This window comes from Triticum aestivum, chromosome 6A (assembly GCF_018294505.1).
Source record: "Triticum aestivum cultivar Chinese Spring chromosome 6A, IWGSC CS RefSeq v2.1, whole genome shotgun sequence".
Lineage (NCBI taxonomy): Eukaryota > Viridiplantae > Streptophyta > Magnoliopsida > Poales > Poaceae > Triticum > Triticum aestivum.
Window position 1 is genome coordinate 4456858 of NC_057809.1, and position 21895 is coordinate 4478752.

Below are 21895 nucleotides of genomic sequence, written 5' to 3' on the forward strand. Positions count from 1 at the left end.
CGACGGTGGCAACCTAACTGGATGGGTCCTTGGATTTGTTGTGGTGATTTTAATGAGGTGCTTACACAAGATGAACAATGTGGTCCTAGGGACAGATCTGATGCTCAGATTGCTGCGTTCCGAGATTGCATGTTTGACTGTGGCCTGGCTGATTTGGGTTTCTTGGGTTCGAAGTTTACTTGGTGCAATAAGCAAGATCACATCAGTCATGTTAAGTGACGTTTAGACCGTGCCATGACTAACAGTGCTTTTTCCTGTTTATTTGAAGCTTGTTTCGTGGAGAATGTTATCGCCACCACATCTGATCACTATCCTATTCTTGTTTACCTGGATCGTGGTTCTCAACAACGTCGTACGGTTCCGGTTCAACATGGTTTCAGATTTGAGGCCATGTGGTTGAGAGCTTCGGACTACAAGGATACTCTTGAGCAAGCGTGGTCGGCTGGCAGGGAGGGCTGCTTGTCTTTGCAATCGACATGGATGAACCTAAAGAATGTAGCTGGTTCTCTGCGGTCTCGGAGTAAGGAAGTTTTTGGTTCCATTCGTAAGAGTATTGGTAGGATGGAGTGTCGTCTGGCTACTATTAGGGCTTCACCGCCCTCCCCATCCTCTCTGTCGGAAGAGAAGCATATTGAAAGTCGACTATGTGAGCTTTTCGAGCGGGAGGAAATTATGGAAAGGCAACGTTCTAGGGTGGACTAGCTCAAGGAGGGTGATCGAAACACTAAATTTTTCCAGGCGCGTGCGGCGACCAGACGGAGAACTAACCGGATTCATTCTCTGCACCGTGAGGATGGCACGGTGTGCAGCTCTCAAGGTGAAATTAAGAGTTTGGTGCAGGATTATTATGAGAAGCTTTTCACATCTCGACCATGTCCTACGGCTGATGATGTTGTGCAAGCTATTCCGAACAAGACCACTAGTGAGATGAATGTTGATTTGTGCAAACCCTATTCAAATGACGAAATTAAGTCTGCCTTGTTCCAGATGGGTCCTACTAAGGCCCCTGGGCCGGATGGTTTCCTGGCTCTTTTTTATCAGAATCATTGGGATTTCTTGGGAGAGGATATCTGTCAGGCGGTTCGTGGTTTCTTGGAAGGGAGACTGATTCCTGAAGGTTTCTGTGATTCTGTGATAGTGTTGATTCCGAAGATGGCCAGGCCGAAACATTTGAAGAATTTCTGTCCTATTAGTCTTTGCAATGTACTATATAAGATAGCATCCAAGGTTTTGGCGAATTGTTTGAAGTCAATTCTGCCAGTGGTGGTGTCAGAGTGTCAAAGTGCTTTTGTTCCCAGAAGATTGATCACAGACAACACCTTGATTGCTTATGAGTGCCTGCATACAATCTGGCACCAACGAGTTAAGAAGCCTTTCTTTGCCCTGAAGATAGACATGATGAAGGCTTATGATCGCGTGGAGTTGATCTATCTCCATGAGTGTTTAACTAAGTTGGGTTTTGCTCCTTCCTGGATCGAGGAGGTGATGCGATGTGTCACTAATGTTCATTATGCTGTCAGAGTCAACGGAGAATTAACTGAATCGGTGGTTCCATCTTGTGGTATTAGGCAAGGAGACCCAATCAGCCCATATCTCTTTCTCTTATGCATGGAAGGTTTGTCAAGTCTGCTATTTCAAAAGGAGGCTAGTGGCGAGCTACATGGGATTCGAAATGGCCGTCATGGTCCATCTATCTCACACCTCCTGTTCGCAGATGATAGCATTTTCTTTGCTAAGAGTGATCCTAAGAGTGTGGCAGCTTTGGAGGCTACCTTAAGCTTATATTGTTCGGGTTCAGGGCAAGCAATTAATAAGGACAAGTCCTCGGTTTTCTTTGGTAAGCACTGTCCTGTTAATGTCAAAAATCATGTGAAGGCCCAACTGGATATTTTCAACGACTCCTTTCATGATTCATATTTGGGTATGCCTACGGATGTTGGACGATCCCCCACGAGTACTTTCAAATTTCTCCCGGATAGGGCGTGGCAGAATATTCATGGCTGGTCGGATCGACCTTTGTCGGGAGCAGGAACTGAAACTTTACTCAAGTCCAAGACTCAGGCTATTCCTACTTTCATTTCAAGTTGTTTCCGTTTGCCGGTTGCTACTTGCGAGAAGTTTCGACAGATTGTGTCTGATCAATGGTGGGGGCGTGAAGATGGTAAAAAGAAAATGCATTGGCGTTCTTGGGATTGGCTATCGACTCCTAAATGTCTTGGAGGAATGGGTTTTAAGGATTTTACACTTTTCAATCAAGCGATGCTGGGGAAACAAGGTTGGCGATTGCTTACTGATCCTGGGTCGCTGTGTGCACAGGTATTGAAAGGAAGGTATTTCCCGTTCAGTGATTTTTGGAATGCTGTTGCTCCTCGCTCAGCCTCGGCAACTTGGCGAGCCATTTTGCACGGCCGAGACCTACTGAAGCAGGGTGTTCAATGGGGTATTGGGGATGGAAGAAGCATACATATTCTGAAGGATAATTGGATCCCCTCTACCCCTCCAGCTTTGCTTCGGCCCATATCCCCTATCCTAGAGTCTGCCAAGGTTCATTGCTTGATTGATGAGGATAGTGGATGTTGGAATGTGGATACTGTGAGAGCTTTCTTTGCGGAGGAGGTAGCCAATGTTATTCTTAAAATTCCAATAAACTTGACGGGCGGTCAAGATTTTGTGCGCTGGCCTTTTACTAGGTTTGGTGAATATACTGTCCGTTCCGCTTATAACATGGCAAGGACGAACCGATTCTTGTCTGATCTGAGTGGAAATGGTGGGGGGCAACACTCCAGTTGGTCTTTGGAAGAAAAGTTATGGAAGAAGCTTTGGAATATTAAGGCTCCAAATAAGATGAAAGTGATGCTTTGGCATTTTGCTCACAATTGTCTACCCTCGGGAGAGCAACTTCTTCGCCGCCAGGTGCCAACGAGGACTGACTGTTATTTCTGTGGCAGATCGGAAGGTATTGAGCATGCTTTGCTTTTTTGTGGGCATGCCCGTGCTATATGGGAGGAGATTAAGAATGTTTTTGGGATCAAGCTATATCGTTCATCCTTTACATCTCCAAAGCAATGGCTTTTCAATTTCCTATCCTTTGGTTTTGATCGAGATATCTCTATTCTGACTGTCACTCTTTGGCACATTTGGAAGGCTCGGAATTCTGCTCGTAATGAACCTGTTGCTCCTCTCCCAAAGCATACGGCTGCGAGGGCGCGTGCTTACATTGATTTGATCTTCCAGCATCTGTTCAAAACTCATGCTAGACGTGAGACCCCTGCTTCTAGCTCTCATTGGTCTCCGCCACCGCAGACGCAGCTGTTTCTTTGGACCGGGGCTACTCAGCTATTGGCGTGGTGATTCAAGACCATTCGGGCAAGTGTGTTGCCGCTGCTTCAGAACCCTTGCCGGGTGTTTCATCCCCGGAAGTGGCAGAGGCGATGGCTCTTCGTCGTGCAGTTTATTTGGCTCTCCAAGAGAACTATATGCATGTGATTTTCCAATCCGATTGTCTCTCGGTGGTGCAAAGGCTGCACTCTTCTGCACGAGATCGCTCCATTGTGGGTTCTATAATCACTGATATCAAGACGGCGTGTGGGGCTCTGTCTTCTGTGACTTTCAAGCATGTTCGTCGGCAATGTAATGTTTTAGCTCATGTTTTAGCTAGATCTAGTTTGAACTCTGTGAGTCTTTGTATTTTCCATTCTGCTCCGGATTGTATCCGGGAGACTCTATGTAGCTTTTTGCTTGATCAATAAAGACCGACGTTCTCTCAAAATGCACCAAGGGCAAAAACATATTTCCAAGTCCCACTTAACACGGTTAGTATCCAAAATCGATGGAAGTGCCATAGTAGGAGCTGAGTGCCATGCATATGAAAGAAGAATAATTTGAGGAACACATGGGGAAACTTGAAAAAAAAGGTGACACTCTAATCGCAAACTGAAAAGACCATTCTACCCCTGTGTGGAATTAGTATTCTTTACACATTGGAAGCGAAAAAAGAAAAAAGATACCTGAAATCTAAAAAGTGGCCGCGCACTTTTTGGTCGAACCGAGTGGCCGGCTCTCACAGCGCATGCATGTGGTAATTTATTTGTCTGCTAGTGCATGTAGGCGTGGCATTAAATACGTTCACACTGCTTCTTTAGTTTAAGAAAGACAGATCCATCTGCATTTATTTCGGGTTTTTAAAAATTCAAAAAGCTATACCTTTCAAACCGCGCGTCGGAATTCAAATCTGTTTTCACCATTGAAATCCTCGCGACGAGATCTTTGAAACTAGATCCCGCATGGGTATATTTTGACGAATTTTTTTCGATGCCAACTTTGGAGCTATATAGTGCAACTCTATTACTGCATTGTGCAACTTTATTACTACATCGTGCAACTTTTTTCCAAAACTAATGTTTGGAGCTGCGCCTTCGTATGAGGTTACAACCTAGCAACCACGACAACTTTGATGTGCGACTAGTCTATTGCCTCGACGAAAGTCGATGTGCAACCTCCTCTTGTAATGTAGTCTAGTCGCACACACATTGATGTTTAGTTGGCTTGTAATGTAGTCTAGTTGCACATACATTGATATTTAGTTGGCTTATAATGTAGTCTAGTTGCACACACATTGATGTTTAATTGGCAGAAAGACTAATTGCACACGCATATGCTTAGTTGGCTTGTAATTTAGTCTAGTTGCACACACACTGATGTTTAGTTGGCAGGACACTAGTTGCACACACATATGCTCAGTTGGCGTGGCAATCTAGTCTAGTTGCACACACATTGATATTTAGTTGGCAGGACTTTTTTGGCACACACACACATATGCTCAGTTGGCGCGGCAATCTAGTCTAGTTGCACACACATTGATGTTTAGTTGGCAGGAAGACTAGTTTGTCGAAACATCCCCATGCGGGATATAGTTTTGAAGAGCACGTTGCGAGGATTCCAGCGGTGAAAACGGATCTTAATTCCGACGCGCGGTTTGGAAGATATAGCTTTTTGAAAATTTGAAAACCGAAACAAATGCATATGTGATCTGTTTTTTTCAACAATTGTCATTGATGTGAATGAATTAAATGCTAAAAGATACATGCGCTAGCGGATAAAAATTACAAACATGCATATCTACGCAGAGCAGACGCTAGCGAATAAAAGAATTTCTATTTTAGGCCGGCCGTCGCGCATGCCAGCGAGCAGCCGGCCGCTACGTAGACTCGTCCAAAAAGATAATCCCTACCCGTCCCCCGCTGCCCGGAGGCGCCGGCGGCGGTCGCCCTCCTCGCCCTTACCGGCGCCCGGCCGCCTTTCGCTACGGCCTCCCACCGCCCCACGCGCCTGCTCCCTCTGCCCCTCCCCCCGGCCTGCCTCGCGTCCGCCCTCTGCCCCAACTCCCGCGCGGAGCCGATCCCGCCGCCCGGAGGAGCGCGTCGGCGCCGACCGCACCGGTGCCCGCGCCGGTGGAGCTTGGGGAGGCCGCGCCAGGAGCAGAGAGGCGGCGTTGGGCGTAGTTTCGCGCAGGGATCCCCGCGGCCTTAGCTACTGTCAGAAAGAGAAAGCTCCAGATTTTGCTCAGATGAGCCGCCGCCGGCGCCGCCATTCCTCGCCCGAGCCGGCGCTCCCGCTGGAGGACGAGGACCTCCTACAGGAGATCCTCCTCCGCTGCCGTCCGCCCTCCCCCGCGCCTCCCTCCGCTGCAAGCGCTGGCGCGGCATCCTCTCCGACGCCCGGCACCACCGGAGGCGCTCGCTCCTCAGCTTCATGACAAGGTGGGAGTACGGCATGAGGCACGAATTCGTCCCTCTCCCGCACAAGAAGCCCGACCGCATCCCCCCGGTGCGCTTCGCCGTGCCCAGGAGCTGCACCATTCATGGGCGCTGGCAATTCCTCGGCTACCGCCACGGCCTTGCCGGCATGCTCAATGTGTGTCGGCGCGAGGTCGTCGTCTGGGATCCCCTCACGGGCTGGCAGCACCGCGTGCCTTTTCCACCGGGGATCCGCAACTCCGAGGGGGAGGGTTTGTGGATATGGCACACGCAGCGGTGCTGTGTGCTGATGCTGATGTCAAATGTGGTTGTTCTGGCTACGCTTTTTGGCGACTTCGTGCTCCTACTTGAGTCAATGCGGTTCAGACAAATTTCCGAAAGAAATGGCTGGGATAATACGGAAACTTCTATACTGCAGGTAATACATCTGTACCTTGTGTGCAAAATGATTCATCCAAACACTATCAGTATGTACTTCTGTATTAATGTGTATGCGATTAAGGGCCGACTAGATATTTAAGAATAACTTGAGTTGTTTGGGTTTTCATCAGTCTGGTGATCTTCTGGAAAACTGCCAATGTAAATCTTTATGTTATTACCAGGCTAAATTATGTCTAGAACAGAAATATAACTATATTTATTGCTGCCTGGTCATTGCTAGACTATGTTTCCGTGCTTGTTTTTACTCTTATATCATAAGTTCATTAAATTTGAATAGCACTAAGTAATGCTATTTTTGTGACAATGTTTTTGTTGGACCTATTGGACATAGCTGGTACGAATTATCTTCTGAATAATTATGGATGGATGCATTTTCTATGAACTATGTTAAAGGATTATTGCCATTATTTCTTCCACTTGGCAATAGATTTGGCTTCATTTAGTGGCCTTGTCACAAAAACTGCAACGTTCCTTAATTTTCATTGGTTTATTTGCCTTGTTTTGCTTGTAGGCAGGGGAGTTGGTTGGACGTGGTTGGATCTGAAACTCTGAGCACGTGAGATCCGCTAATGTGCTATGTTGGTTGACCAGGTGAGGTGAAAATTTATGTTTTTACCGTGTGTATTTTTTGTTGCTTGGTTACTTAATTTATAAAATGATGTAGTGCATGAATATGATTAATTTCTGAACTGTTAATTTCTTTACATTTCCAAAAAGCATACCTTTGAGTAACATACCAGATGTTTCTTTGTTGTATTCCTTGAGCCTCTCATGTGCACATGATACACCAAGTGAATCTCAAATAATTGGAAAATCTAGGAGGTTTAGTTTTTTGCCTCTGATCGCAGACATTTGAGTCACTGACTGCGATCATGTGTAGCCAAAAAAAAAACTTGACAGAATGTCAGTGTTACATTGTGAAGGTGTGCCTGTAGAACTAATTGTTCTTCGATCGCTAGGATGATGTTTTTTTTGTGTTGTTTCAATAGAATTTTCTTATTTGACGAGAAACATTCATAATAGGGGTGTCCCCTGTGCATGAGTGTATGATCGGCAAGCTGTGGAGCATGGTGGGGGAATCGGCCTTTGAACTGGGCCCCTTAAGCTAATATACCTTAGAGTGTCAATCATTTGTATTTTCAGAATGCTGTTGTATAACGGAATCAATGTTTCATGGCAGTATGGTGAAGCACGCCGCCTATCGCATGAATCGTATGCTCATGGTTATGCATCCTTTTCAGCATACTGCCTCTCACATGATTCGTATGCTCGTGGTTATGAATGCTTTCTCATTCAGATATGTGTGAGTGAAGATTTTCCTCTTATATGACAAGTAGTGTATAACAAATCCAGTCTGACAAAAAGTAAGGTACCTGGGTGAGGGACCCTCTAAGACCAGTTTGTATCTTTGGAGGAATAACAAGGCATTTATTATATATATGTTCTGCGTGAACTGTTCTATCGTTTTGGCTTTTGGGTGCTGTGTAGTGCTGCCTACGTTGGACTCCGTTTGTAAAACCACTTTTTAAAATCTCTACAGATCCTTGTTCGTGCTCAGTTACACACATCCTGATCCTTGTTCTCTTTTGCTTGGAACAGGGACGTCATGTGAGGAACAGAGGATATTGGGAGGTCTTTAGATCAGGGAACTTTCCTAGCAAAGCCTATCTTAGAGTATGTGCGAGCTTTGTTTTGAGCCAGTCATAAGTTTGTTGGGCACTACTGGATTAGGATGTTATATGTAATTAGTTCAGCTGCTCCTCTGCTCTGTTTGTGAGAACCCTTATATGCTTATGTTTGAAAACACCTATCTGTCTGTATGTTCAGAGTCCAATCTACCCGCGTTGCGACGCATCTTCCCCTTTTGGTAGTTGTGTTCTAGTTAGCAATGTGCAGCTCTTCGACGTGATGCCATTTATTTTGGAACATACAAATTGGTAGTGCTGTTCTTCTTCAACACGGCAACTCTGCTCACCGCTCCTCATCCACAGTGCTTCCTCTGCCGCACACATAAAGCTAGTAGGTGATCTAACTGCAGTGCAGTAACCCTACATATAGGCATCCAGCATCTAGTGCCCTCAACTATTCCTTGTTTATTCCACTAACCATCTAAACCAGTAGTCATGCATGCACTTTGTACCATTCCTCCACTCACCTTGCCTTTATGTATCCTCCCTGCCTGCTCCAGTTAACAATTTTTAGCATTAACTTTAGTATTAGAATTAGCATTGCTCTCTCACAAATAAAGCTAGTGACATGACCCCTGATAATGCTCTTTCACATCACCACATGCACAGGCCATGCTTGTATATATTGTGCATACTATAGTACAGATAGGATCGACGCTGCTGCATGGATAGTTAGTGCCCACCACCTAAGACCAGTGACAGGACACCTCTCTGGTTTGTGCAGAATCAATGGGGTGGGTGGAGCTACTGAAGCCAGTGGCGGCCATGATCGCCTTCGACATGCTCTTCGCTGTGATGACCGTGCTGGTGAAGAAGGCGCTTGATGATGGCCTGAACCCTGTCGTTCTTATCGCTCTTCGGCAGCTTGTCGGCGCAGCTTTCCTGGCGCCGATTGCCTACTTCAAAGAAAGGTTTGTGGAGAAGATCTTAGCCTTCAGAGTTCAGTTGCTGAATTGTTTTTGTATGATGTTTAGCACCTGGAAACTCATGCTGATGATATGCTGCTACATGCATGATCCTGTCCTCTGCATGTTTATCTGAAAAGCTCCCGCTAAGCTGATGTTGCACTGCATGATGTTTTCAGAACCTTGAGAAGTATCTCTTGGTGTTCTAAATGTTTAGTTGTTGTATACTACTGTATATTTCAGTATCTAGAAAATTGCCGCTGAAAATTTCTCCTAACTATTTTTAGTTGATTTCAGGAATGCAAGACCAAGATTCACAAAGGAGATCTTTGCCTACTTGTTCATGAGTGCGCTACTTGGGTAATGTTTTTGTTCTTTTGGAGAATCCTAATTGGGTAATGGTACTTCTGTCTAGGTTCAATGGAGGAGACAATTCAAAAGAGTGCTGTAAATTAATAGTGTTTTCCTTTTTTTTTGTCTGAATGTGTGTATAACTGTATACAGGGCACTATTCGCTCAGTATCTGTTCTTCTTGGGCTTGAGCTACACCACTGCAACACTGGCTGCAACTGTCTCCAATATGACCCCAATCTTCACCTTCCTGATCGCCGTCCCTCTTCGGTCAGTTTCTTAATAATTGACATATTGCTTCAAGTCACAAACTGTTCATCCAGACTGAAACTAGTTACACAGGTCGGAAACAGTAGATGTGAGGAGCAAGGCGGGTCTGGCGAAGATCGCAGGAACACTAGCGTCTGTCAGTGGTGCGATACTGCTGAGCCTGTACAAGGGTGCTGCCCTGACTCACACAGCATCTTCGACCCAAGAACACGGTGAAAATAGCACAACGGGCAACAGTGGCAGCAAGGGAAGATGGTTGCTGGGCTCGGCGTTGCTGCTGCTGAACTGCATCACGTTCTCATTATGGATGCTGCTGCAAGGGAAGCTCACCAAGAAGTACCCTGCAGTCATCTCCAGCACTGCATTCATGGCCTTGATCAGCTCACTGCAAGCAGGGGCACTGGCAGTCACCACCCAAAGGCACCTCTCAGTTTGGCTGCTCCGAGGAAGTATACAGATTGCAACCGTTCTTTTCGCGGTACGTAAGATATGGCTCAGATACCACCAACCTGTAAAGAATCAATAAAATCTTCTGTTATCTATAAAAAGACCACCAAGTAATCTTTTCTTTTTCGAGTATAGCTATTTGATCCCACTTGTCTGGACAAAATGGTTTAACAGTCTAGCAGTCTTGCTTATATTATCCTATATGTTTGGGGTTGGATTTGGTAATGTAAGGAGACTTCACAATTCTTCATGGCTCTGATAGTTATGAACGCATGGCCCCACGAGTTAGACACATGCCTTGATCTGGGGCAAAAAAATTGTAAATTCAGTTAGAACAGGAATTTTCGACACAAAGAATGGTTCAGGTTCAGCGTAAGTACACTGAAACTTTGCATTTTTGCTTTACAGGGAGTGGGAGTATCGGGGATAGGATATGTGCTGATGACCTGGTGCATCGAGAAGAGAGGGCCGGTGTTCACTGCAGGCTTCTTGCCTCTCATTCAGATCATTGCTGGAGTCCTTGATCTCCTCGTCCTTCATGAACAGCTTTACGTGGGAAGGTATTGGCCTTTACTAAAGTTTAGGAGAGAAACTGCATGACAGAGAAATGTGCAAAATAAGTATAAACTCTATTTAGTTGTTCGGTAGCACATCATGTGAAATATCATGCTTATTAAGTTAGCTATTTACTTTCTCGTTGTGTCCTAATTAGATAGAAAAAATCTCTGAAATAAAATTCTGATCCAGATATCGTTGTACACTTGTACTATGACTTATCACCTACAAGGACTAAGAATTGACATGTTTCATAAATGTTGCAAGTGTAAAAATACCTATCAACATCGACTCTCACCAACGGACTAACAATTGACATATTGCAAAGTTGCGTACAGAACTATCGGCCAAACAACAACTTTGCTTTAAGACATAGAACTTCGGCAAAACAACAGAAAAGTCACACTTTTGTTTCTCTTTTTGTCCTTGGAAGTGTGGTAGGTGCTGCTCTTGTCATTGGAGGCCTCTATCTTCTGCTCTGGGGGAAGAGCAAGGAAGCATCGTCAGCTGCCATTTTATCAGAGAAAGGACTGGAAGAAGATAAGGAGACACAGGAAAATTTGTGAAGTATAGAAAGGGCATTCCTAGTAGTTAGTGGGGATGTCAAGAATGACCATAAATGTTCCAACTATCTGCCCTGGCCCATGCTCTATGTACGTTGCTACAACTTTGAATAAGTCAGTGTCATATTTGTGCTCATTGTGCACTTTACTTTCTGGTAGTGTGGTGCCTGGTGAGGTTGCCTTCCTTGCCTGGTATTCAACAGTGTACCAAATGATTACAGAAAACACTCGTTGGTGGGTTTTACCGCCTTCATTGGAATGCAAAAACTAGCCTTAATTTGTCATTGAAAATGACAGTTGCGCAGGAGTAAAATCACACTAACAAGCACAAAGGTGAATGGTCAGTAGTGGTGTTTGAGTTGAGCAATTCACTGCATCTTGTCATAGTATTGCTGACTCAAGGATAGCATTGCTGGTTGACATATACCAGGTCACCTTTTTTACTAATGGCAAGTATTAGGTTCTTTTGGAAGTTTTCTTTATGTTAGGAAGTGAGGCGACTAGTCCACATACATAAAAAGGAGTTTCTGCAGTCTCAGTGCTTCCGTCCTTTCTCCACTTTCTTGGCATCTTATGTAATTTTGGTCGGGGCACCAGAAAAGGTAAGGGGCTGAATCAGGACATATATTTTACTTTCACGTTTGCACTACCAATTTGATTCCTACTGTCTACTGATATGCCATTTTATAGATTATTATTAAAAATCTTCAGTAGTACGAGTAAGTTGTCACAAGAGAAGCAAAGGAAATAATTTATTATGTTGATAGCATATTAGCATTTACTTTTTTGCCCCCCTTGCATGAATGACGGCCGTCACTTTTGGTCAGTGAGTAGCATTGCAGGGCTATATATAATCATCAGACAGTTAATGAGCGTATCAGTCATCTTGTAGCGGCAATCTTACAATGTGGGTGCAGGAGTGGAAGCCGGTGATGGGAATGCTGGCCTTCGACCTCATCTCTGCTGTGATGACGGCGCTGGTGAAGAAGGCTCTGGAGCAAGGGCTGAACCGCCTGGTCCTCGTCACCCTCCGGCAGCTGGTCGCCACCATCTTCCTTGCTCCAATAGCCTTTTTCAAAGAACGGTATGCATCCTTGTACATACAATCTGCATTCATTCCCTGGGTGACTGAAACTGCATAGCGCCACGACATTCCTGCAGGAACACGAGGCCCAAGCTCACATTGGAGATCCTGGTGTACCTCTTCTTCAGCGCCGTGTTTGGCGCGGCGCTCTCGCAGTACACCTTCTTCTATGGCCTGCAGTACACCACCGCCACCTTTGCTATAACCTTCATCAACCTCTCTCCTGTGCTCACCTTCCTCATCGCCGTCGTGATGAGGATGGAGCCGCTGAAGTTGAAGAGCATGGCGGGAGCTGCGAAGATCACCGGAACGCTCACGTCGCTGGCCGGCTTGCTGCTGCTGAGTCTCTACAAGGGTGTGCCGCTGACGCACCAGGCCGCCACTTCTGCACCTAGCCCAGCTGCTCACCATGCAGCACCCTCTGACAGCAGTGGCAACAGGAGCTGGATGCTGGGCACCATCGCGTTGCTGTTCAACTGCCTGTGCTTCTCCTTCTGGCTGCTACTGCAGACAAAGCTGACCAAGAAGTACCCGGTCATCTACTCGAATACTGCCATCATGTTCTTCATCAGCACTCTGCAGGGCGGGGCGGTCACCTTGGCGATGGAGAGACACGTGTCGCTCTGGATGCTGACCAGCAAGCTGGAGATCGTTACCGTCTTGTATGCAGTAAGTTAAACATCACCATCATCTTCTTCATCTCCTTGACTTGTACGTACCACCTTCACAAAGAGAAGAAAACAGGAACCACTTATCCAAAAGGGGCAACTACTTATAAAAGCCATTGCTTTAATTATCTTGCAGCTAACACTAGTCTATATATGCAATCAATACACGCCAGCTACTTTGACCAACTTGAACAACTGAAACCCAAAGTACGTGGTGGTGAAAATAATAATAGATATTAAGTACTTAACATATTGTTAATCATACAATGAAATTATTACATGTGCAGGGGATAGTCGGATCTGGAGCCGGGTACCTGATAATGACGTGGTGCGTGGAGAAGAAGGGCCCGGTCTTCACCGCAGCCTTCATCCCCATGATGCAGATTATGGTAGCCATCATTGATTTCTTCTTCCTCCATGAACAAATCTACCTTGGAAGGTAATACATATATACTTCTTCTCAGTTTCATGCCTCCCTGTCCTTTTGTGATGATCATTGTCACTGCCGAAGTTTCATGTATACATTGTTGCCAACTGAATTGCTGTTGCTGCTGGAGATAAACAAAGTTAATTGTTTCCGCAGTCGAGTTGTAATGAAAATTTATACATATTTATGCGTGTTGATTATCGTTACATCGGCGTGCATGTACAGCGTGCTAGGATCTGTACTGATGATACTGGGGCTCTATCTTTTGCTGTGGGGAAAGAAGAGGGATGAAGCATCTGTATCTTGTACCACTACCACTGACAAGCAAGTCGACGAACCAGCTGACGACAAGCCGTGAGACTGGAGATTACACCCTTGGATTTTATTACTGCAATGCAACACATATATGTAGTTTTTCTTCCCATTTTACTTAACTGCTGGATGCAGCTACCTATATATATGTTATATATAAGGTTGTTCCTAGCTGGTACTGTTGACATATGTCCAAGCTACTGAAATAGTGGGATTTAGTAAATGAGCAGAGATCTCATTTAGCATACAGCTGCCAATGCTCTTTGGTAGCTGCATATGGGAGAATTATATGCGATCACGGGTCGAATGGCACTTCTTCCTTCTCAAGAACTTTGTAATTTTGGACATTTTCTTTTCCTAGTACCGATGCCTTGCAATTTTGTTTGCATTTCATCGAAAAATTCTCGGCGATCTTGTTTTGCCTATGATTTCTTGGCAAAGACAGCAAAGTAATAACTACTTTATGTACCGTTATATTTCTTCTACAAGAGCAATAAGAATATATTCTTTCTTATAAATAAAAAATGAATAAGAAACATATTCTACCGTAGGTAAATAGCATATTGTGCTTGTGCTGGCGGGTTGAGGCTGAGCTATGCAATTCTGGTGCGGCTGACGTAGCTAACTAGCCATCACAGTCAAAGTACACTTTTTCCTCTTATGTATATGGACATATTGTGTCCTTGGATTGTAGTAGTGGAACACATAATAATATTTAGGGTTTGTCTAGGGCACATCTAGATGTGTCCTAGTTATTGCACATCTAAGTGGCTCATATTAGATTTGATTGAAGCGTTCCTACTCTCCTGAAGGAGAGCCGTGGCTGTTTATTTATATGTTGGCAAAACACCTTGACGGGAGGTACAAGAGAAGGATTAGGAATCATGTTTGATTACAAGAAGGAAAAGAATCGGGAGAGGAAGAAAGAGATAGTTGAGATTACAACTACTACTCAAACTCTAACACCCTCCCTTAATCTAAACTATCCTATGTTGAGATTTCTCTTGAACTCTTCAAAAAGCTTAACCGGCAAGGCTTTAGTGAACCCATCTGCCACTTGATCCTTGGATGGAATGAACCTTATGTCCAACTTCTTCTCTGCCACTCTTTCTCACACAAAATCAAAATCAATTTCAATATGTTTAGTCCTTCCATGAAAAATTGGATTAGCAGAGAGATAGGTGGCTCCCAAATTATCACACCATAAACATGGAACACGACATTGCTTAATTCCCAATTCATCAAGCAATGATTCCACCCAAATGATTTCAGCAATGGCATTTGCTAATGATTTGTACTCATCCTCTGTACTTGACCTTGACACTGTAGCTTGTTTTCTAGCACTCCAAGAAACAAGGTTTGAACCAAAAAATACCGCAAATCCTTCAGTTGACTTTCTGTCATCGATACATCCTGCCCAGTCAGCATCAGAGAAAGCACTAACAAGTGAATAACTGGAACGTTTGAATTGAAGTCCCAAGCTCACAGTGTGCTTAATGTATCGTACAATCCTCTTGACAGCTGACCAATGAGTAGAAGTAGGAGTATGCAGATATTGACAAACCTTGTTTACAACAAATGATATGTCTGGTCTTGTTAAAGTCAAGTATTGTAGATCTCCAACAATGCTTCTATATTTTGTGCTTTCCTCTTCCTTAAGTGGTTCTCCTTCATGTGCTGAAAGTTGTTCTGAAGAAGACAATGGAGTGGGTGAAGGCTTGCAATCCTTCATTCCCATACGAGTTAGAAGTTCAGTAGCATATTTTTCTTGACTCAACATTATGCCATCTTGAACTTTCTTAAGTTCAATGCCAAGTAAGAAGTGTAAATCACCAAGATCCTTCAAGGCAAATTCTGAACTCAAATCATGCAAGAAAGCATTAGTGGCATTTTGTGAGGAGCTTGCAACTATGATATCATCAACATAAATTAGCACAAACATGACAGTATTTGCTTTGCTATAAATGAAGAGAGACGTGTCAGCCTTGGATGCAACAGAACCAAGATGCTTCAATTGTAAGCTCAGCCTTGAGAACCATGCTCTAGGAGACTGTTTCGGACCATGAAGAGCTTTGTCAAGTTTGCAAACATAGTGTGGTGCTTGCTGATTTTCATATCCTGGTGGTTGCCTCATATAGACCTTCTCTTCCAGAACACCATGCAAAAACGCATTCTGAACGTCTAGTTGTCTAAGACTCCATCCTCTGGAAACAACAATGGCTAGCACAAGTGTTATGGTAGCAGCTTTCACAACAGGACTAAAAGTATCCTCATAATCAATACCATAACGTTGTTTAAATCCTTTTGCAACTAGACGTGCCTTGTACCTATCAATGGAGCCATCTGCTTTTCTCTTAATTCTATAAACCCACTTGCAATCAATGATATTTTTACCTCTTTGGCTGGGCACCAAATGCCATGTTTTATTCTTCATGAGAGCACCATATTCTTCATCCATAGCCTTTTTCCACTTAGGATCTCCAAGCGCATCACTTAATTTTCCTGGTATAGTGCCATCCTTTCTTATTTTCGGATTTCTAATACATTTTTGTAAACGGGTCATAACCCTTGAAGTAGTGGCAAGTTGTTGTTGCGGTTGCACAGAAAACGGCACAATCTGACTATCCACAGAAAGATCCAGATGAGCCTTCCACATGTGCAGACTGAGTGGACGCAGAAGATCCTGTAGTCATTGGTGTGGTGGATCCTGAGATGAGGCTATCCTGGGCTGCAATATTCCTGTCCGCAGAAGATCCCGCGGTTGCTGTCGGATGCATGCGCGCAGAGGCGCCCATTGGCTGCATGCGCTCGGTCGCTGTCGGTCCCATCATTGTCTGCACGCACGTGGCCTGGGTACCGCCCGCGGAATGGCCGCGCTCGATCGCTATCGGGCCCGTCGCTGTCACCTGGTCGGCCCGACCGCTGCTGCCATTGGGCGACCAATCTGAGGCGGATCCGCGCGAGTGATCCGAGGCGCTAGGCGCACGGGTGTAGCAGGTGCCGCCGAATCAACCTCGTTGACTGCGCCAGACTCTTCTTCCCTATTCACATGAAATAACGCCTGATTTTCATGATTTTGATCATGTTGAACCAAATTTTCTTCAGGTACCTGCACATGCATAACAGCAGAAGTAGAGGCAGGAGTATTTTCATCAGTTTGGTTAGCACAATTGTTATCGCCCCCTTGATCAAAATCTGGTAGAAGCAATATTTATTTTCGAAGGAGAGCACCGGCATTTGGATGAAGTTATTCGAAGGGAAAACAGATTTATCAAAGATGACATCTCTCGAGATATAAACCCTACCAGTAGAGACATCAAGACACTTAACCCCTTTGTGCATGGGACTGTATCCTAAAAAGACACATTTTTTGAACGAAACGCAAGTTTGCATGTATTATAGGGTCTAAGATTTGGCCAATAAGCACAATCAAAAATACGAAGAGATGTGTAACCGGGAGTGATACCAAAAAGGCGTGTGATAGGATTCTCTCATTTAATGACTTTGCTAGGACGAATATTGATAAGATATGTGGCAGTAAGAAAGGCTTCATCCCAAAATTTAAGAGGCATAGATGCATGGGCTAATAATGCAAGTCCTACTCCAACAACATGACGGTGTTTTCGTTCAGCAAAACCATTTTGTTGGTGAGCATGTGGACAGCAGACATGATGTGAAATTCCAATTTTTTTAAAAAGGAAATTGAGTTTTTCATACTCACCACCCCAATCCGTTTGCATAGCAAGGATTTTGGAGTTTAACTGACGTTCAACAAGATTTTGGAAATTGGAAAAGACTTGGAATACATCAGATCTTTTCTTTAGCAAATAAATCCAAGTAAATTTACTATAATCATCAATAAAGCTTACATAGTATGAGAATCTACCAACTGATGTAGGGGCTGGTCCCCACACATCTGAAAAAATAAGTTGCAAAGGAGCAGTAGATACACTAGTAGAGATAGGATATGGTAACTGATGACTCTTAGCTTCTTGACACGCATCACAAACTAACTCAACACTAGACTCATAAGGAAGATTATTTCTACTAAGAACATGCTGAACGATAGTTGAAGAGGGATGACCCAAGCGGCGATGCCACTTTGCTGAAGACGGTTTGGTAACACCCCATGCTTGTTTATTGGACCATGATGACGAAACGGATGTATGAGTGGGTAGAGGCCTCCCTGGGACTTTCCTCTAAGAATGACTCTCCTCGTTGCCAAGTCCTTAACCACAAAAGAATAAGGATAGAATATTATGAGAACTTGGTTATCAAGAGTAAATCAATGAACTGGGACAAGATGCATGAGGGACGTGTAAGACATTATTAAGATGCAAATTTTTCTTGGGGGTTTTAACAATTGAGTTACCAATGTGAGAAATTTCCATACCCGATCCACTTGTTGTGTGAATTTGGTCACCTCTGTGGTAGCTTTCTTGCATTGTCAATTTGTCGAGTTCTCCCGTTATGTGCTCGGTAACTCCGGAATCTGCATACCAATTTGTATCAATCCTGTATGAGTTAGTGACGAGGTTGGCCTTCTTCTTCTTCTCTTCATGGTCATCATCATACCGATGCCAGCAGGCCCTTGCACCTCCGGGATGAAACATATAGCAAATCTGGCACTCTGGATAGTCCCCTTCATGTTGTTGCTACTGTTGTTGTGGAGGTTGTTGCTGACGTTGATGATAGTTGCCGCCTCCACCGCCGCGAGCAGAAGAAGAAGGGGCACGATTTCCACGGCCGCGCCCTCTGTTCCCTCGCTCGCGACTTCCTCTATTGCGGTACTGTCCATGGCCTCTGTATATGGCGTTTGCCGATGAACGATAGCATGAAGGCCCGTCGCCCAACATCTCCATCCTCTGGTCGAAGGCTGAGATCTGTGAGAAAAGATCATCAACGGTGATTGAGTTCTTGATTGCGCCGACTGCTACAACTATGGGATCGTAGTCCCAATCAAGACCGGCAAGGATATAGTCGACCATCTCGCCATCGGTCACTGGACGACTGGCGGCTGCAAGCTCATCTCCGAGACTCTTCATCTTGGCAATGAAGGAGTTGCTTGACATATTGCCCTTCTTGGTGTTGGAGATGGCAATTCTTAGGTTTGTTATCCTAGATTGGGACTGCGCAGCAAACAATGTGGTAAGAGCAATCCATAGATCATAAGTACTCTCCTTACCAATGAACTGCACCAGGATTTCAGGGGTGAGCGAGTTCGACAGGTAGCTCATAACCTGTTGATCTTTCGCCAGCCACGGTCCATATAGAGGATTTGGCTCAATGGCCGTGGTCTTTTCTGCCTTCGCGACCTCCACCGTTCTTGGCGGTGCGGCATCTGAGCCATCGAGGAGGCTGGTTACTTGTGCGCCTCGCAGCGTCGGCATTACCTGCGCTTTCCAGAGAAGGAAATTTCCCTTCGTGAGTTCTCTGTTGGCGGAGCTCCGAGGTTGAGGGCGACGACGCTGGAACCGGCCATGGCGATTGGGTTTCTGACGATAGCTGGGTGTTTTTGGGTTTCTGTTTCGAGGGGATCGATAGACGTGGGAAGAGACTAGGCTCTGTATACCATATCAATTCATGCTCCAGCCAACTCATCCAAAAGTCCGAACTAATGGAGGGAGGTGGGCAATATATTTCAACACTCCCCCTCACGTCTAGGCTATTTTAGTCCTTAGACGTGGGATCAATGTAGGCCGCATAATCATTTTTATTTAATACTGTGTTGGCATGGTCTTAAACTCAAGACCTCTTGGCTCTGATACCATATTAGATTTGATGGAAGCGTTCCTATTCTCCTGGAGGAGAGCCGCGACTGTTTATTTATATGTTGGCAAAACACCTTGCCCTGAGGTACAAGAGAAGGATTAGGAATCCTGTTTGATTACAAGAAGGAATAGAATCGGGAGAGGAAGAAAGAGATAGTTGAGATTACAACTACTACTCAAACTCTAACAACTCAATCAAACTAGGAAGAAAAAGAAAAAAGAGAAAAGAAAATGTTTGCACAAATCTCCGCGTAAAATCAAGGACATGGGACTTAGATGTGCAATACTGAGGGCACATCTAGATGTGCTTTAGCAAAACTGTAATATTTATTTATTTCTTGTCATTTTCCTACTGGATGGAGCTAGCTATATATATACTGAATGGAGCTAGCTATATATATGCTGGTACTTGTTCTCTCCTGTCCAAATTACCAAATATGACACAGTAAATGCGCAGAGAGAGTATGATTTGCCATTTTGCGATTTTGAAACTCTCTGTAGTCTTAGAATATATGATTTGGTTGATGGAGACAACAAAGTTATTAAGACTTTATTCGTGTTATTTTATTCTGTGAAAAGAAATTTAAAAACGTATTCTGTCATAAGAATGACAAGAAATAAATAAATGAGCAAGAAATATATTCTGATGTACATATCATACAATGACAAAGGCCGCTGAGCAAAGCAATTTGGGTGCTGCTGACGTAATTATCATAACGAAAGTGTATTTTCCTGTTTCTTTTGTTGTATGTAGAAATATCGTGACCTTAGATTGGGACAATAGTATCTCTAGCCCATCAGAGTTCAAGTTCTAGACTTGATATTGGTGCTCGCATTTTTCTGAATTTATTTCATGATTTCCGATGATGTGTGTTCAGTGGGAGGAGAAGTCGACTATGATGAAGGCGTCTATGGCTACTTCGCTAATCTCAAGATGATGTGTCGGCTCAGTTTTTTGAAGGTGCTCATAGGGGTAGGGTTGCCTTCATTCATAGGGGTGAGTATATGTGAGTGACTTCGATTGTACCGTGTTTAAAAAAAAACTGCACATTGTTGAACAGAGTATTAACATAAATAGATGCCAGGCAGTGGACCAGCTGAGTTGCAACACAGGTCTTTGCAAACATAAAACCTTTTCTAGGAAACACGTCTCATGATCTTTGCAATCGCAAGTGGAGCACCTGATCCAGTTACACACGTATAGCATTAGCATCTAAAACTGTTGCCCAATCAACTTGTCATTGACTCCAAAAGCTTTTATGGGAAAAGAAACACGTCTCATGATCTTTGCGATCTTCACACGGTGTATCTGTTGCATGCAAAACAGAGCGAACGTCAGCATGGAGATAATTGAGCATGGCACGATCTATTGTGACTAGCCCACACGGATGCCGGTGTGACTATTGTGATTCATAATTGAAATCTGCAGGAGCAGCGCTCGCAAAATTCATTCTATTACGAGCATCACTATGAAACTAAATTTTCTTTTCTTCTTTTCTATTGTGCTGTTCCTCATTTATTTATGTTCTTATATGACCCCATGTCTACAAATCATGGAAGGCCTATAGCTTGAATCATATGTTCAAAATCTGCTTTCCGAGTATTGTCTGTTAAGGCCCACATAACTGGTACAAGAATATTTATCCTCTATGGTAACTCACCTAAACAACTTCTATTATGACCACACAGAAACAAATGATAGTAAAAAACATATCATCCGGAGGACAAAAGTCAAACCTTGTCGGATCATCCTTGAGCGCAGGGAATGTGGGTGGCCAGATCATTCTAAAAGGATGAATATAATGCCCAATGTCTTGCTCTTTCGTCGTCATCTCATATGCTTTGTGCAACGTCCTGGCCTTAATATCCATGTATAGTACGGATTCTCCCATCTGCAAGAACACAAACTCAGCGTTGGCTCCAACTTGGATTATCTTCACATCAGTGTTATGCGCGAACGCAAGGATGTGATGTAGCATCCTCGAATCGGCATACATCTCATGCAAACAAATGGTGTCCACCAGCAGCCAATTATGCCCCTTGTGGAGCCAGATGTCAAGTTGAAGCTCCTCAGCATGAATGAGATATACACCAGAATCATCATCATCATCACCACCATCAGCCCATGACAACATGATCATCTCATGAAATCCCACCCCTAATGGGTACTGAATTTTTGAGAAATTTGCGGTCTTCAAATCAAAGGCAAGAATGTAGCTTCCAGAACACGTATATACTTTATTGTCGACCAACACAAGTTTCGTGTTCCGTGGTATACCATGGACCTCTGTCGTGCCCGAGGTATGCATGCACCACACACCATCTTGTAACATGTGTACGCGCACCGTGGCTTTCTCGTGGGTAGACTCCATCCATAAGTAGCACAAGTTGTCGCTTTTTTCTCTAAAGACGAGTTCAGCAACGAAGCTGCGGCTACGCCAGAGTTGGTGGCATGGGAGTGGTGGGAAGATGGTCATGCTGCTCTGGACGCACAATAATGGCCTATGCACTGCAAAAAAAAAATTTAGAGGAAAAGGGCCGCGCCCCTGTTCCATTTCTTGAAGAAACGAAACAACAGTTACAGGATCGTCTTACAATTTAGGCAAACGGCGGACAGCAGGAAGGCTGCCGCAGAGGAAGCAGAAAAAGCTACCAGA

At 44.3% G+C, this 21895-nt stretch overlaps 1 protein-coding gene across 7 annotated transcripts; it reads left to right on the forward strand.

Annotated features, from left to right (window-relative positions):
* The first annotated feature begins 5243 nt into the window (after positions 1 to 5243).
* Positions 5244 to 13794, forward strand: LOC123131584 (WAT1-related protein At3g30340). Of its 7 annotated transcripts, XM_044551238.1 has the most exons (9): positions 5244 to 6174; positions 6709 to 6788; positions 7797 to 7871; positions 8610 to 8796; positions 9088 to 9150; positions 9295 to 9411; positions 9484 to 9889; positions 10267 to 10418; positions 10847 to 11267. In XM_044551238.1, the coding sequence occupies exons 4-9, from the start codon at positions 8615 to 8617 to the stop codon at positions 10977 to 10979; spliced, it is 1053 nt and encodes a 350-aa protein (XP_044407173.1). In that variant the 5' UTR covers positions 5244 to 6174; positions 6709 to 6788; positions 7797 to 7871; positions 8610 to 8614; the 3' UTR covers positions 10980 to 11267. The 7 variants fall into 7 exon arrangements, with proteins under 7 accessions (XP_044407173.1, XP_044407175.1, XP_044407176.1 ...); XM_044551240.1 differs by lacking the exon at positions 7797 to 7871; XM_044551241.1 differs by lacking the exons at positions 5244 to 6174; positions 6709 to 6788; positions 7797 to 7871 and adding an exon at positions 7919 to 8216.
* Positions 13795 to 21895: the final 8101 nt, after the last annotated feature.

Bases quoted from the DNA above. Each gene is read 5' to 3' on its own strand.
- LOC123131584 (XM_044551238.1), top strand. From the start codon at position 8,615: ATGGGGTGGGTGGAGCTACTGAAGCCAGTGGCGGCCATGATCGCCTTC. The intron at 9,412-9,483 runs GTCAGTTTCTTA...CTAGTTACACAG, and splicing joins CTGATCGCCGTCCCTCTTCG to GTCGGAAACAGTAGATGTGA. The intron at 10,419-10,846 runs GTATTGGCCTTT...TGTCCTTGGAAG, and splicing joins GAACAGCTTTACGTGGGAAG to TGTGGTAGGTGCTGCTCTTG.